The 16,464-nt window shown below is 37.9% G+C and overlaps 1 protein-coding gene across 5 annotated transcripts in view; it reads left to right on the forward strand.

The window, feature by feature from the left end:
- Positions 1-1,115: 1,115 nt before the first annotated feature.
- Positions 1,116-16,464, forward strand: part of QSER1 (glutamine and serine rich 1) — a 45,818-nt gene continuing 30,469 nt past the window's right edge. For 2 of the 5 annotated variants that reach the window (XM_034417159.3, XM_087878198.1), the window contains exon 1: positions 1,116-1,788. In XM_034417159.3, coding sequence (XP_034273050.2) covers positions 1,661-1,788 — 128 coding nt within the window. In that variant the 5' untranslated portion in view covers positions 1,116-1,660. Of the gene's footprint in view, positions 1,789-5,360; positions 5,450-16,464 lie in introns of those variants that run through there. The other 3 variants (XM_034417157.3, XM_034417161.3, XM_034417160.3) reach the window with 2 other exon arrangements.

Consider the following 16,464-nt stretch of genomic DNA (forward strand, 5'->3'; position numbering starts at 1 on the left):
ATGCTTGGCACTGCAGTTTACCAATCTTTGTTCTGAAAGAAAATGTTACATGCCAAAGCTTTGAGCCACTAAAATATTAAACCAATTTGTCTGCCATATTGACTTATACAAACTTGCTAGAATTGCTATAGGAGCCATTTCTGCAGACCATTCTACAACAATTTGAATTCTTTGTTGTCCACCTTTGTCAAAATAATGAAACACAAGATTGTTTAATCTATTTCCCCTGCACAATTCCTAATGGCAATGTTGTATCACAAAGTCTGTGTCTTCCTTTTCAATGAATATAATTCAAACTTCCATATTTGAAAGTAGGTCCCTATGGTACATGCCAGAATAAGTACTACAAATATCCCTCAGATGTTAATCTCAAACTCCTTTTAACTGCATTTCCTACTATCCCCAGCTGCTCTCTAGACACCAGCACAAAAGTTGGAAGTCAGTAGTATTTCTGTGCTAAAAAGATGCATCTTATTTTTTTACAGCATTCATTTTTACATTATCTTGTTATTGCTATTTATAATTCTCAAACATTAATACAAAAAATGTTGAGTGTAGCACTCAAGCACAGAAACATGCAGTGATTCATTCAGCAGACAGAAGAGGATTCTCCTAATTTAAACGTAAGCAATTAAAACACAATTTATGAAGTTCCACTGTTCAGGTATTTTACCTCACGCATTCTGAAATAGTAAATATATACGTAAAGAAAATTTTACACACACACACCTTTCTTTTGAACTTTCAGACAAGTTTCCCCAATACCTTGCCTGGATTTTCCATCACGTCCAGGTATACCTAATTAAAAAAAACACTAAGAATTCAAATCACGTGTGTAAATACAAGCAATTTAAGACATTCGGCATTAAATTTAAAGCAGGCATAAATAGGGAAGAGTAAAAAAAATGTGTCGTTTTAAGCTGACCAGCTACGTGGTCACGAAGCCATTTCGCGCGTTATTTTGTTAGCCTTTTGTTACATTTCATAATACGCGAAGGCGTAAAACTACTGCACAACCGTCTACAAATCCCAGCGAAGCTTTTCATGTACAGACATTGCAGAGATGGAAACCGCGGGAACGGAGAGGACATTCCCCCCCACCTCGCCGCCGCTTCATTTCGCCACCGCGGGAACAAAGTGAGTCGGAGCAATCCCTTCGCGTTCCCGCTCGGCGTCCTTCTCCTCGCTGCAGGCGCCCTCCTCTTTTCTCCTGCTACGGCTGCGACTCCAGCATACCGGCCGCAGCAGGAAGAGCGGCGGCGGCGGCGGCGGCGGCGGCGGCGGGCGTCGTTTCTCGTGTCCTGAAGCCGATCGGGCCCCAGTCAATTGCAGCAGGGTGGGAGGGGCAGCCTGGGAAAGCCACAGCCCGACATGGGTCTTCGGCGAGGTGGCTCGCAGCCCTCGCTGCCAACTTGGCCGCGGCGCGCCGCAGCTCTCCGGGTTCCAAGCCGCTCTCCCGCCTCTCGCAGCGGAAATTGAGGGGAGGACCGGGTGGGGGGGTGGCCGCCGCCGCAGCTGCCCTCCTCCTGCGAGCGGGAAGGGGGAGTCGTCCCACTCTACTCGGTCCCTGCAGCTGACCCCCCCCCCCTCCGCCCCGGCTAGCCGCTCCTTACGCGCCAGGCCCCGAGCGCAGCCCGGCGTCCCCTCCTTTCCCACTCGGATGATGGACAGGAACTACCCACCAGCCCCCAGCTACCCTGATCCATTGGGTTCGGCCGCCGCTGCCGCGTCTTCGCAACCCGCCACCGTCTGGGCCTATGAACGGGGCGTCAGCAACCTCAAGCCCAGGTAAGGAGGGGTCTCTTCCCTCGCCAGCCCGGGAGTGGGGTGGGGGGGCCTGCGTCAGGAAAGGCCGGGGATTGAGACGAGGCCTGCCGTCCCTCGCGCGCCCGCGGGACCTGCTCGCGGCGCTTTCGCCCTCCTCCCAGTCTGGGCGGCTTCCTTGCTCCGTGGCGTGGCGTGGCGTGGGACGGAGAAGTGAGAGGGCGCCTCTCCGCTCTTGGGCCCGCCAGTAGGGGAGCGCTAGGGCCCTCGGGATCCCCGTTTTCTCGGAGCTTCAAGCGGGGATTTTAGAGGGGGCGTAGCAAGGTGGAACCTGCGCGTGGAGGGAGTTTTAGGGACAATGAAAGCAGGAGGCGTTGCGGGGTGCCATAGAGGAGGGACGCTGGGGAATTCGTGGCTGCCGTGGAACCCCGAGCCCCGCTTTCCTCTCTTGCCCACCATAACACACACGTGTTTCAGTCGGGAAAAGCTCCCTCCCGCCCACCCGGGAGAAGAGTTCAGCATGACAGAAGCCCCCTTTCTAGGGTGTCCTCGCCACTGCAAATGCCGAGGGATGAGGGAAAGCTTTTGGCCTCCTCCTCCTCCTCCTCTCGCTTCCAAGGTGCTTGTTGGGCAGGCCGTTCAGGTTCAAGAGTTCATGTTTACTTCCTGCGTTGCCTAGGGAAGGCATTTTTGAGGTCTCTGGGAAAAAGAAGGAAACCTAACTATTCCCCCCCCCAATGTATCTATACAGTGTAGTTAGTAATGGAGTGCAGTCCCTTAAAGAAGTCTTTAAGGAAGGTGTGGCTCCGTTGATTAACTGAAGATTTAGAGCATACAAACCAAGAGTAAATGTGCCCCTTTGAAATTAGAATTTTGCCAGGTTATAAAGTGGTAGCCAGGGATGGGGATTGCTAATTCTGGGGGAATCTCATCTGAAACCACCAGAGACTGGTTTGAGTTCACTGACTCTCAATACCTTTTTATCATTTTCGGTCTCATTTTGCCAGTTTGTACTTTTCCTTCTTTTTTTTTTTTTTTTTATAGGTAGAAGTTCTGAAGCCTACGCTTTTAAACTTGATTCATGCTGAAACTTGCTTAAGAATATTCGGCTCCCAGGGCTAGGACACTAACACAAAGAATATTTGATGAGATACTTTCCAAGGATATTTTATCAGATAGAATAGCAATTGGCTTTCTCATCTTGTGAGACATGAAGTAAAAAAATTAAAAACTAATTATGAAATGAATTTTAATATAGATGTAATAAGATGTTTAAGGAAGAATCTGTGTTGCTTCTTTAAGAGATGTTACACATGTTTACTGGTGATTTGTATATTTGGGCTCTAATATGTGTACAGTAAGTGTAAAATAACAAAAATGCAACAAATCTTTAAGCCTGTAGGTCAACAAAAATTAAATTAGCTTTGGTTTCTTCAATAGTCCTTAATTGCTTGGTGGCTTGTATGCTCTATATATTCTTTCTTCCTGTTCTGCAGCTATGTCACTTCTGAGATGACTTGTTTTGTAGTTTAACTTAACAAAATGTAGCAAAATATAAATAGCCCAAAGCAAAAAATCACATTTCATTGAAGGAGTAGGCAGTTGTGCAGGTAGTCCAGTAGTTCTACCAGGGCAAAAACTAACAAAACTGAGTTTTAGTCCTACCATAGGCATGAAAGCCAGCTAGGTGACTTTGGGCCAGTTACTTCCTCTCAGACCAACCTATCACACAGGCTTGTTTTTGTAGAGAAAACAGGAGGAAGGAGGAGCATTGTGTATGTATGGTCCATTGAGTTTTTAATAAAAGTAATAAAGGCAGGATTAAAAATAAATAAATTATGAGGAAGCACAAAAAGGCTCACCTGCAAGGTGAGTGGGTAGAGCAGAAAGCTGCCTGAATAATGAAGAAAATATTTTGAAAAGAGGGGGGGGGAATGATTATACAGTATCTGTTCATTTCCTCTGGGGAGGAATGAGTGGGTTCCTGACTAAAGAGACAAGGTTTGATTCTAATTTGAAGATTAGTGGAAAAGATGACTCAGAATATCTGGAAGAAAATCACTCATCAGCTTCCCTCAATCCTAGATTTTATTAACTTTTCCTTGTATATTTTTATTGCAGTAAACAAATCTATAGTGAGATCTTTTAAAATTTCAGAATATATCATTCGGGTTACTGAAGAAAATAGTTTATGGATATTGATTATTGCCCCATGTTCGGGACCACTCAAGCCTCAATTGTTGCCTTGAAATCTGCCTTGCTCTGCCCACAGCCCACCTCAGAAATGCTATAAAAGCAAAATAATTTAATTCTAATTCATTCCATATGCATATAATGATTTCAGAAAGCCTCTTAATTGAAGAATATGTAGAAGTATCATGCACAAACTTGAAGCAGCCTTCATTATTTTGATACAATAGCTCTTCTATGTTGGTTGATGAGTTCAGAAAGCCACGCACAAAGAGAAGGCCATGTAATAACTTGTTCCAAGTTTCCCACCTGATAATTGGGGGTGGGGGGGTGGAGAGCAGGACTGTCACAGCAAATAATGACTTAATAGTTTGCATTTATGTACTACATGTATATAGCCAGAATGCCATATGAACAGAAGGGCATCATTTTTCTACATTGCCTCTCCCTTGAGAAATCAATATTTAAATGACATGTATTTCTACATACCTTGAATATTCTCCCATATATCAGAAAGCCTTCTCTCTTGCTGATTGTCCTGTTTTGCTTCCAAACCAATAACCCATTTTACAATTGTAAGGAACAAGGAAAAAAAATGGGGAAGAATAGTCCAGTCAGCTTGTATATAAAATTATAGCATTTTCTTTGTATAAGGTGGGATGAGGGTGGAGAGTTTTGTTCTAAGAAGCTTTATCCCTAATAAACAGTGTGATGCTGAAAACAGTAGGTTTACATTAACAATTTGTTGCTATCAAGAAGATTGTTTGGGAGAATTATATATAATGTATCACAGACTCTAGTTATTATGTTTTAGCAGATTTTAGTTTTTCGTAGTTTGTTTTCCATATATGTGTCAACTTCAGCTAATTCTAAAAATGTGTACCATATATCTCAATTACAATCTGTTGTAGAATTAAATCAGGAGTGGATAACATATCATTCTCCTTACGTTATTGCCAGCTCCTATCAGTCTTAGCCAGTATGACTAAGGCACATATCCACAACCAAGTTGTGACACATTCTGGCTTTATACACTGTGCTAAATCAAAACCAAGCCACATTGTGGCTGATTTAAAAAATAAAGTCTTAAGGCAATTTGTGGAACCATCAACCATTTACCCAATTTTATTTCTTTTGCACATATTCTTCCCTTAAGCTGAAAATAATGCTGCCCATAGAAGACAGTGATTTAGTCAACTGTGATAGGGCACCAACAAATAGACCTCGCAACAGTTTTCCAGAAAGTAAGCTGAATGGCTTTATTATTTTAGATCTTCTGTGGTCCTATCTTTTTACTAATTATATGGCTATTTTCTGGTTAAAGCTTAAACCAAAAAGTAATATTTTTTGTGATTCAGAAAGTTCCACAGTTTTGTAGAAATTCATATCTTGTTTTTTTTAATGATCCAGGTTACATTTAGTTTGACAGTTGACCCCCTGAGACCATTCTTGGAAGAAACAAATAGAATCTGCAACAAATTGTTTCAATGTACTGGTAAGAAAGTTCAGCTAGTCACACAAGCACTCTTCGGTAGGCTACCCTATATGCTCAGCCCCATGTTTTTTTTTTTTTCTTCTATCTCACACTCCATATTGCATGCCTTAAGGGTCAGGCTTAAGTCTCAATAAGCTATTTTGTATTTTAAGAGGGAGGGGGGCTTAGAATTCTTTTTAACAACAGTCTAGTAAGTTCACTAAGGCTGTTATCTCTTGTTCCTTCCTGTCCTTTAGCTCCATCCAGCACTTTAGTTTCCTGCTTGAGATGAATGATCTTGTAGAATTATTTGGTTGCTAGTCTGCTTAAGTGTTAATGATTGGATTTAGATACCATAGATGAAAGAACAATCCTAGGCATGCAACATATAGTATTAAGTATAGACAGTGCAATCAGAATGATAGTACAGGTAAACCTCAATTTACAACCACAATTGAGTCCAACATTTCAGTTGCTAAGCAGGACAGTTGTTAAAGTCAGTTTTGCCCCATGGCATGACCTTTCTTGCCACACTTATTAATGATTGCAGTTGTTAATGATTGCAGTTGTTAAATTAGTAACATGGTTGTTAAGTGAATTTGGCTTCCCCATTGATTTGCTTGTCAGAAAGTCGCAAAAGATGATCTCATGATCTCAGAATACTGCAACCATCATAAATATGAGTCAGTTGCCATGTGTTTGAATTTTGATCATCTGACCGCAGAGATGCTGCAACAGTCATAAGTGTGAAAAATGGACATAAGTCATTTTTTTCAATGCTGTTATAACTTCAGTCACTAAAATGACTATAAATTGACTACTTGTAGCCAGATTCACACTATTTGCTGAGCCCAAACTGCAATGCTTATATATTATGTATTGTGCACAATATAAATTGGTGCTATGTAGAAACCTAGCCATTTACCGTGCCTGGATCCACACAACATGCTAAATCCACCTGTGACTTAGTTTGGGAATTGTTTTGAACAGTGTAGGTTTGTTTTGGGGCAGTAAATTCAATTCCTGTGGTTTATAAACTCTGATATATGGTTCAGTTTAATGTGAATCCAATCATTCAACAGACCATAGTTTACTGTTGGCCCTCATAGTTTAGTGGTGATACCAGTCTATCATTTTATTGACTGAAATATCTATTTTTGGGTTTAAAAAAACTTTAACTTGAGTGACAAATATGAATGTTAAAGTATAGACAGATTTTGTGCCCTATTGAATCACTTCCATATTGCATTTTGCTTGTTCTTTCACTGATCAAAATTAGAAAAATGTAGCCTGACCGATTGCTTCTTTTACACTAATGGCACCATGGAAAAAATTGAATATTGTATTAAATATATGATTACATACAATAAAACCAATAGATTATTTTTTACAAAAGTTAAAATGGCAAAATAAATAATTATGACAGAAATGTAGTGACACTAAAGCATACATTCAGCCAAAAGTGCAAATAGGCCTTTAGTTGATTCCAGAGGTTAACTAAATTGGATAGGGAGGAAATTCCATAATCCAGGTAGTTGTGGTAAGAATACCATCATTTGGGTTAACACATGATTGTTGTCTTAGAAAGTGCAGAATTATGTCCTAATTTCCATGGAGCTAGTAAGTGGTCCTTCAGTTTTCCAAGATCTGCAGTTTTTGTTGTTCATTTGTAATTTATCCAATACTATACTATAGGTGCAACTGATTCAGAATGCTTTAATTTGTTTATAGTAAATTACCTCCTTCAGCAACCTAGATGCAGTATTTTGCACTAAGTACTCTTGATCTGCTAAAAACAGAGTTCCCTGAACAGTAGAATACAATAATCCAAATTTGAGAGTATCTTTTATAGTTTTGTAGCTAAGTGAGACAGTTGTTAAAAAGAGTTTTGTCCCATTTTACAATCTTTCTTGCCATAGTTGTTAACTGAATCAGTGCAGTTGTTAAATTAGTAACATGATTGTTAAGACGAATCTGGCTTCTCTATTGACATTGCTTGCCAGAAGGTCACAAAAGGTGATCACATTGCAAGTGTTTCATGCGGGGATCACATGACACGACATGGGATACTGCAACTGTCATAAATACATGGCAAGTGTCCAAATTTTGATCTGACAGGGATGCTGCAACAGTCTTAAGTGTGAAAAGCAGTTGTCGCTTTTTTCAGTGCTGTTGTAACTTTGAATAAACAAATGGTTGTAAATTGAGGACTACTTGTAACAAGGATGAACTATAGGGAGAAAATGAGTAGATAAAAATTGACAGAATTTTGGGAAGTTAGGGAGAATTGGAACTTTCAGCATATATATACCCAACCAAAAACAATGGTAATGAAAAAATATAAAGAAATGTGTTGTTAATTAGCGAGTATAGTATATAAGATCTCTACAGACTTCTGCAGTAGCTTTCAATATATAAAACAGATCTTAATTCCGGTTTATGGAATAGGATAAGATGAAAGATAGACAGTGGTGCTATATGAACTTTGCAAGTCAAAATTCCTAATGTCAAAAGAAAGATATGATTGGATTTGCTGGAATGTTGTGGTCTATGGCATAGTTCTTCCTAGTTTCTTACAGTTTTATAGTGTATAAGAGTTTATCAGGAACAGCATAAATAATAGCTCATCCTACTAAGCAAAACCTGACATTTGGTTAGCTAAAAAGCTACTTTGGATAACGCAGTAGCTTGATTCTATGTTTTTTTAAAAGGATATTTTTCCTTTTAATTTGAACATCTTACCCAAGGTCATAATATAAAGTATATTTTGAACTCCCTGATCTCCCTCCCCCCCCTGCCCCCCAGAATTACTGTGTTTCATAAGAATTATTGATGAAGAAACTACTGTGGTTCTTAGTCTGTATATATTTTCACCAATTAATTAATTGGTCCAATTAATAATTAGGAAAAAAGTTTTAAGGATAAATGTTATAATTATTGACATGTAATCCTATATATATTTCTTTGGAACTAATTCTATTAAGTTGAAATCATAATGGCAAGGTTCTCACAGCAAAAGAAACCAAAATTAAATAAATTACATTTGGTTTAGTATTTTCCATTCCACAAAAAATATGCTTGGGTTGCTTCCTTAAATTCTCAGTACATAAAAAAAATGTTCATCCCTGTGATCCCTGATGAATTTAGAAAGTATTATTGCATGACTTAAACCGTGAGAGGATTTGGCTAACTTAGCAGTTCGTGTGGTTTATATAAATTAGTGTTTTTGACAAGAAACATTAAAGCTCTCTCTAGTTTGTTCATCCTGTGGGAAGACTGCTGGTGAAAAACAGTACAGTGAAAAACAGAGGATGTCCCCAAGTTACAGATTAGATTAAAAAGTGGGTTTTGAGAGAGACTTGCATGAGCAGCATGGCATTCATACTGAATTTTATCTTGCTACAGACCCCTGTGGCTCAGTTAGTGGCATTCCAGACAGTCTCTTGATCGTAACAAATAGTTTGTAGAAAAATAGCAGTGAATTTTTTTTATCATCAAGCATTGTTCAGATTCTTTTCTGGTTTCAACCCTCTTTATATTTTGCTTTGGGTTCTGTCAAAACTAAGAAATGATACATTTGAAACATCGACGGTAACTCCGAATGAGACATTTCGTGCTTTTTCTGAAATTTTACTTTACAAAATTGCTTGATGCCTTAATGTTTTTCATTCTCGACACAAATTTTCTTGTTATAGCACTCTTCGTATTCAGTGTCTATTACATATTGTTTTCCTTTACTATTTTTTATCAGTCGTTGATAAATGTAGTGTCTTTGATAGGTTGAAACATCAGTGGGTATTGTTAAATTCTACATTCTTTGATTTTTGATTCACAGTGTTTTGGTTTATGTGTTATGGAGATTCAGATATATTTTTTTTTAAGTTCCTTGAAATCTGCCCTATATCTTGCCTCAAAATAAGAACACCACCAGTACATTAAAGCCATCAGCTTTCAGTAATTCTAATTTACTAAGAAGATTAATATAGTCAGATGGTAATAGATATATTTTGTTCAGTTCTTTAAGCATTTATATGTTTTGTTGTGAGAGAAGATATTAGATTGATATATTAGTTGCCCATCTTACAGTAAATTTTTTGTTCATCATTTTTCCCAACTTATATATTTCTAAAATAGTTATGATTTCTATATCACCTTGTGCTGGTAGAGGTACACAGAGTAACTAGATAAATTTATTGTGTGCATTTGAGCTGATGATTTGGTCCTTCAGGAATGTATTGCAAAAGTTAATAAAAATTAACTCATATTAAAAATTAACTGAAACACATAAATTTTTGTATGATCAGTTCAGTCTTCAGATAGATGCCTCTAGAGGCTATGTTTCCCCTCTGGCTTCATTTCTGCAAAATAATAAATCACAATAGCCAGCAAATTACTGATTCAATTATGTAAGCCTTTACTTAGAATACGTATGTCTGATGCTGATTTTTTCCTTTTGTTTTATTATTGATTGAAATGAAGATAGAAAGCATATGACTTAATTAAGAAAAATATGTTCCAAAATTATATTGATTTTATTTAGATGCAATTAGGGTTATCTTCTTTATTCTTTATTGTTCAGACTATTATTACGTAACTTTTGCCAAATACCCATCTCATTGCAGTATTAAAAGGACATACAAATTTTTATTTGGGGGGGGCATTTTTCTAATCTATTTAGTCATTTAATTCATAGCAAAAGACATTGGTGGTGGTTTTTTTAGTATTAGAAATTCTCAACATACTTTTATAATTAATTGTCTCATTAATTTAATAGCTCAGAAAAAGAGTGGAACAATATTAGTGTGCTGGAGAATTAAATTATTAAATAATATATATATATATATAAAATCCAGTTTAGTAGTTAAGGTACTGGGCTAGAAATCAGGAGATTATAAACTATAGTCCTGCTCTAGGCATGAAAGCCAACTAGGTAACTAGGCCAGTCATTCATTCTTTCCACACAACACACCTTACTGAGTTGTTGTGGGAAGAATAAGAGGAGGAAGGAGTATTAGATATGTTTTCCACCTTGAGATATTTATAAAAATAATAAAGGTGGGATAAAATATCTAATATAGTTGTATATGCCTATATATACATAAATACATACATAGATATATTAGAGGTAATTCATAACAAGTCAAATATAAATAGATCAAGAATATGAACAATGTGTTGATACACAGAACTTGTTCCCTGTTTAGCATATATAAAACAAACTACTATTCCAAAATCATAAATACTCTCAAACTAGGTTGCCTCCATTCTGTTTATCTGATTTTAAAATTTGTTTTCTCACTGAAGAATGTTTCATTTGCCTCCATTTTGTTCTATAAATTTCAGTCCTTTAGTTCATTACAAACTATTGAATTCTGTTTTTGTCTTCTAGATTATTAGCTGTTCTGCCTAGTTGTGTGTCATCTGATAAGCATGCATTAAAATATTAATAACAAAGTTGAAGAATAGTGACTGTTGTATCACCCGCAGTTGGTACCTTATTTGAGTTTGATCAGGAATGTTTGAGGAGTAGATTTTTAGTACAGTCTACTGTTGGACTGCATATCATCCAAGCAACATTCAATGGTGATCAGAATATCGTGGGATAATTGATCAACTGTTTGCTGAAATCAACATATTTCGTGATTATAACATTCCCACAAACTGCTAAGTAAATTGCTGTTTAAAATGTGTTAAAATGATCATAATCTGATAATACCTGTTCTTGAACAATTACGGCATTATTGTTAGTTGAATAATTTTTATATCTTTCACTATACCAGTGTCAGAGTAACAGGTTTGTACTTCCCTTGTTCCTCTTTTTTCCTTATTTGAAGATTGAGATATTTGCTCCCAGGGATTCTCAGAAATAAAATATAAACATTTGGTTACTTTTCACTTCTGGAATGCAGTTCATTTGACCCAGAAGTTCTAAATTCATTCAAAGTAAATAAACATTTCTATCAGTCTTGGACTTGTATCCTGCTGCTTTATTCTGATTCCACAACTGAGAGGTGAAATATTTAGTCGTCATCTCAGAAAAATCTGAAATAAGGGTAATACTAGGTTTTCTTACCCAACCAGTCAATATATTTATTTTTTCCTCTTCCTTTTATTTTGAGCATATCCAAAATCTTGTTCGTTTTTCTTAGCATCCATTATCAAACGCAACTCATTCTAAGCATTAACCTTTCTAAGACCATATTTTAAACTACTGTGTGTATGTGTGTGTGTATCTTTGTTGATTTAACCCGCTTTCCACTGCCTATATCTGTTGTCCTTTCCTTTTTACTTATTTACCTTTTTCCATTGAGTACAAAAAGCTGTGCGCTGAAATAATACAGGTGAAATTCGAAAAATTAGAATATTGTGCAAAAGTTCATTTATTTCAGTAATGCAACTTAAAAAGTGAAACTGATATATGAGATAGACTCATTACATGCAAAGCAAGATAGTTCAAGCCTTGATTTGTCATACTTTTGATGATTATGGCTTACAGCTCATGAAAACCTCAAATTCACAATCTCAGAAAATTAGAATATTGTGAAAAGGTTCCATATTCTAGGCTCAAAGTGTCCCACCCTAATCAGCTAATTAAGCCATAACACCTGCAAAGGGTTCCTGAGCCTTTAAATGGTCTTTAAATGGTAAGTGGTTCAGTAGGAATCACAATCATGGGAAAGACTGCTGACCTGACAGTTGTGCAGAAAACCATCATTGACACCCTCCATAAGGAGGGAAAGCCTCAAAAGGTAATTGCAAAAGAAGTTGGATGTTCCCAACGTGCTGTATCAAAGCACATTGATAGAAAGTTATGTGGAAGGGAAAAGTGTGGAAGAAAAAGGTGCACAAGCAGCAGGGATGACCGCAGCCTGGAAAGGATTGTCAGGAAAAGGCCATTCAAAAGTGTTGGGGACTTTCACAAGGAGTGGAGTGAGGCTGGAGTCAGTGCATCAAGAGCCACCACACACAGACAGATCCTGGACATGGGCTTCAAATGTCGTATTCCTCTTGTCAAGCCGCTCCTGAACAACAAACAATGTCAGAAGCGTCTTACCTGGGCTAAAGAAAAAAAGAACTGGTCTGTTGCTCAGTAATCCAAAGTCCTCTTTTCTGATGAGAGCAACTTTTGCATCTCATTTGGAAACCAAGGACCCAGAGTCTGGAGGAAGAATGGAGAGGCACACACTGCAAGATGCTTGAAGTCCAGTGTGAAGTTTCCACAGTCTGTGTTGATTTGGGGAGCCATGTCATCTGCTGGTGTTGGTCCACTGTGCTTCATGAAGTCCAGGGTCAACGCAGCCATCTACCAGGAGATTTTGGAGCACTTCATGCTTCCTTCCACAGGCGAGCTTTATGGGGATGCTGACTTCATTTTCCAGGAGGACTTGGCAGCTGCCCACACTGCCAAAAGTACAAAACCTGGTTCAATGACCATTGGATTACTGTGCTTGATTGGCCAGCAAACTTGCCTGACCTCAACCCCATAGAGAATCTATGGGGCATTGCCAAGAGAAAGATGAGAGACATGAGACCGAACAATGCAGAAGAGCTGAAGGCCGCTATTTTTTTTTTATTAAAGAGTTTTACAAAAAGAGAGAAAAAAAATATTTTTTTACAAGTATTCCCCATGCCCCCCTCCCTTCCTTACCCCCCCAACCCTCCCTACCCCGAACTTCCCAGAACAAAATACAGGGTATAACAATTAACAATCATATGCTAAACTAAGCTAATTAACAAGGATTCCTATCCCCCCCTTCACACTTTAACTCCCCTTTTACCTAACTAAATATAAATATTCTTAATTTTTCTATTCATTCATAAGCTATTTGATACTTTTTAGTCCAATATTTGTTTTGAATATAATCAGTCCATCTTCTCCATTCCGATATATATCTTTCTTGTGAGTGATCTTTGCCATTTCTGTCAGATTCGCTACTTTTAATGTCCATTCTTCAATAGTAGGCAAATCTTCCTTCTTCCAATATTGCACCACCAAAAGTCTAGCTGCAGTTATTAAGTTTAAAATCAATTTAGTCTCTATAACCGTACAATCTGTAATTATACCCAGCAAAAACAATTGTGGAGTAAACTTTATCTTCTTTTTAAGAATATTTTGGATAATCCACCATATTTTAATCCAAAATGCTTTAACTTTTTTACAAGTCCACCATATATGATAGTAAGTGGTGTCATTAGAATCACATCTTCAACACTTAGATTGTAAATTCGGATATATACAAGCCAACTTTTTAGGATCTAAATGCCATCTATAAAACATTTTATAAAAAATGACCCTGAAATGCCATTACTATATCTTCTCTTATTTCCTTATTCCGAATTTGTATGACTTCTTTAATTTCAGCCATCTCTTCAGACACTCCCTTAATTTTCCCCTCTAAAAAAGAAGTTTGTTGCTTCAAAGCTTCCTGCAGAGATTCCTGTAGAACTTCCAAAGTCAATATTTGTGGGTTTGAAGTAGACAAAGATTGTAGTTTTGATGGTTGTGCTGGCGATCCTCCAGCACTTTTAAAGCCAGATTTTATTTGCTTAGAAGCCATTTTTAGCTTTCAATTTATACTTCCTACAGCAACCAAATCAATAAATCCAAATGTTTTTAAATCTTTTTTAAGTATTATAGTTTATTTAAAGTCCAAACTGTAGTCTTTCCACTTTAAATCTTTCTTTGTTGTAGAACCCAGTAATCTTAAACAGCCTTAGAAGCGCTAACAATGTTAACTATCACTTTCACTATAACTTTCACTTTCACGCCCTGTTACAGTTCAGGCGCCATTTTTGCTTTCGTTTTAAAAATCTTAGAAGGAAGAAGTATAGACACAGAGTTAAAGTTCAGTACTTGCAGTTGCTAGGACTCCTGTTTTTGTTCTGCCTGCTTTAAGCTTATTTTGAATCTGAATGTTGATTGCAGGGGTGGTCGCGGTGTCTTGTTCTGCTTGAAGCAGAAAAGCCTCAGATTCAGAGCTCAGTCGAATTACCAGGGAGCTCTCACCCTCCAAGCCCCAGAATTGCTCCTAGGGCTTTTGGGGAGCTCTACCTTTGTCCGGCTGCTCGCCTTCCTCTCTTCTCCCAAGGGGAAGGTTTCCAAGCCACCAGACAGCTGATTTGTGCTGTCTTGGCGGTTTTAACGAAATCGTGGGGCTGATCAAAAGGAGCGTCTGTCAGTGCCTGCGGTGCCACCGGAAGTCCAATCGAGCTGAAGGCCGCTATTGAAGCATCCTGGTCTTCCATAACACCTCAGCAGTGCCACAGGCTGATAGCATCCATGCCACACCGCATTGAGGCAGTAATTGATGCAAAACGGGCCCAAACCAAGTACTGAGTACATATGCATGCTTATACTTTTCAGAGGTCCGATATTGTTCTATGTACAATCCTTGTTATATTGATTTCATGTAATATTCTAATTTTCTGAGATTGTGAATTTGGGGTTTTCATGAGCTGTAAGCCATAATCATCAAAATTATGACAAATCAAGGCTTGAACTATCTCGCTTTGCATGTAATGAGTCTATCTCATATATTAGTTTCACCTTTTAAGTTGCATTACTGAAATAAATGAACTTTTGCACGATATTCTAATTTTTCAAGTTTCACCTGTATATGTAAGCTAATATTAAATGAAAACGTAAATTATATGGACACACTGATCTGTAAATTTAGATTTCCATGCCTCAAGAAGTAACTTTTTGTTTAGTTTATATAGTTGCACAAACAAAATATGAAATAGGGAGTAATGATTGTGTGCCAGCTAATATAGCCTAACTTAAAATATAAATTCCTGGTTTAATCATATATCCTGTATATGCAAGACTATTGTCAGAGAAAATGTTGATCTAATATAATTTTGATTTAAAACTACTGCAGTAGAGATGCATGCTAGTATGTCAACTAATTGGCAGTATTTAACAAAATTTGGGGCATTGGTATTTTGCCATAATTGAAGAGAATACATCTGTGCCATGGGACTTAATTATATTGTCAAATGCAAAGGTTAATACCTATGTTATGACAGCCCATTTTCTTTCATATGACAATTATGCTTCTGGAGCATTAGTAGGCAAAAAATCATATTTAATATGGAAATTATAGTTATATAACAATGATGATTTAGATTTGAATGATATTTACTTTTAAGTTTTTCTTAATTAGGATTGTTCCTAAACAATACTGTGCGGAATATTGTTTTTTATATTTGCCATTAAATTTTACATTTTTAATTGTTTGGAGAACTAAGGATCACTTTTGGGATTTGAAACAAGTGTTCTGTCTATTTGGGAAACCATACAGCCATCTAATGACTATGACTTTTGAAATAATTATTTCAAAACTATATACATGGTAAGATAAAAAAAGGGACCACCTTGCTGCAGCGTCATGTATATAAGCTTCTTAAGGGGAATTTCTTTTATATTCGTGAAGATATACCGTATTTTCCGGCGTATAAGACGACTTTTTAACACATGAAAATCTTCTCAAAAGTCGGGGGTTGTCTTATACGCCGGGTGTAGTTCTCCTGTAACCAGGCAGACCAGCCCGAAAGGCTCTGACGAGCCTTAAATGGCTCTGGCGATCCCAGCTCTGACGATCCCAGCTGAGTTCCCTGCAACTCAGCTGGGATCGCCAGAAACCACGTAAAAGGAAAAAAGTTTTTTCCCTTTTACTCTGAGGATCCCAGCTCTGACGATCCCAGCTGAGTTCCCTGCAACTCAGCTGGGATCGCCAGAAACCACGTAAAAGGGAAAAAGTTTTCCCCCTCCAGCTTGCTTACCTCAGCTGCTAGTCGCAACGCTTGCCTTGCTTTGCTTGCCTGAATCTATTCAGGCAAGCAAGCAACTCCCTGCCTGCAATCAAGCAAGGAGTTAGTTGTGGACTTCAACTCCCAGAATTCCTCAGCCAGCAAAGCAAACCTGGCTGAGGAATTCTGGGAGTTGAAGTCTACAAGTCTTAAAGTTGCCAAGGTTGGAGACCCCTGTTCTATTGAGTAAGTTTTTTTCCCCTTTGGGAGCTTTAAAAAAAATA

This window comes from Pantherophis guttatus, chromosome 1 (genome assembly GCF_059756535.1).
Source record: "Pantherophis guttatus breed Tessera chromosome 1, ASM5975653v1, whole genome shotgun sequence".
Lineage (NCBI taxonomy): Eukaryota > Metazoa > Chordata > Lepidosauria > Squamata > Colubridae > Pantherophis > Pantherophis guttatus.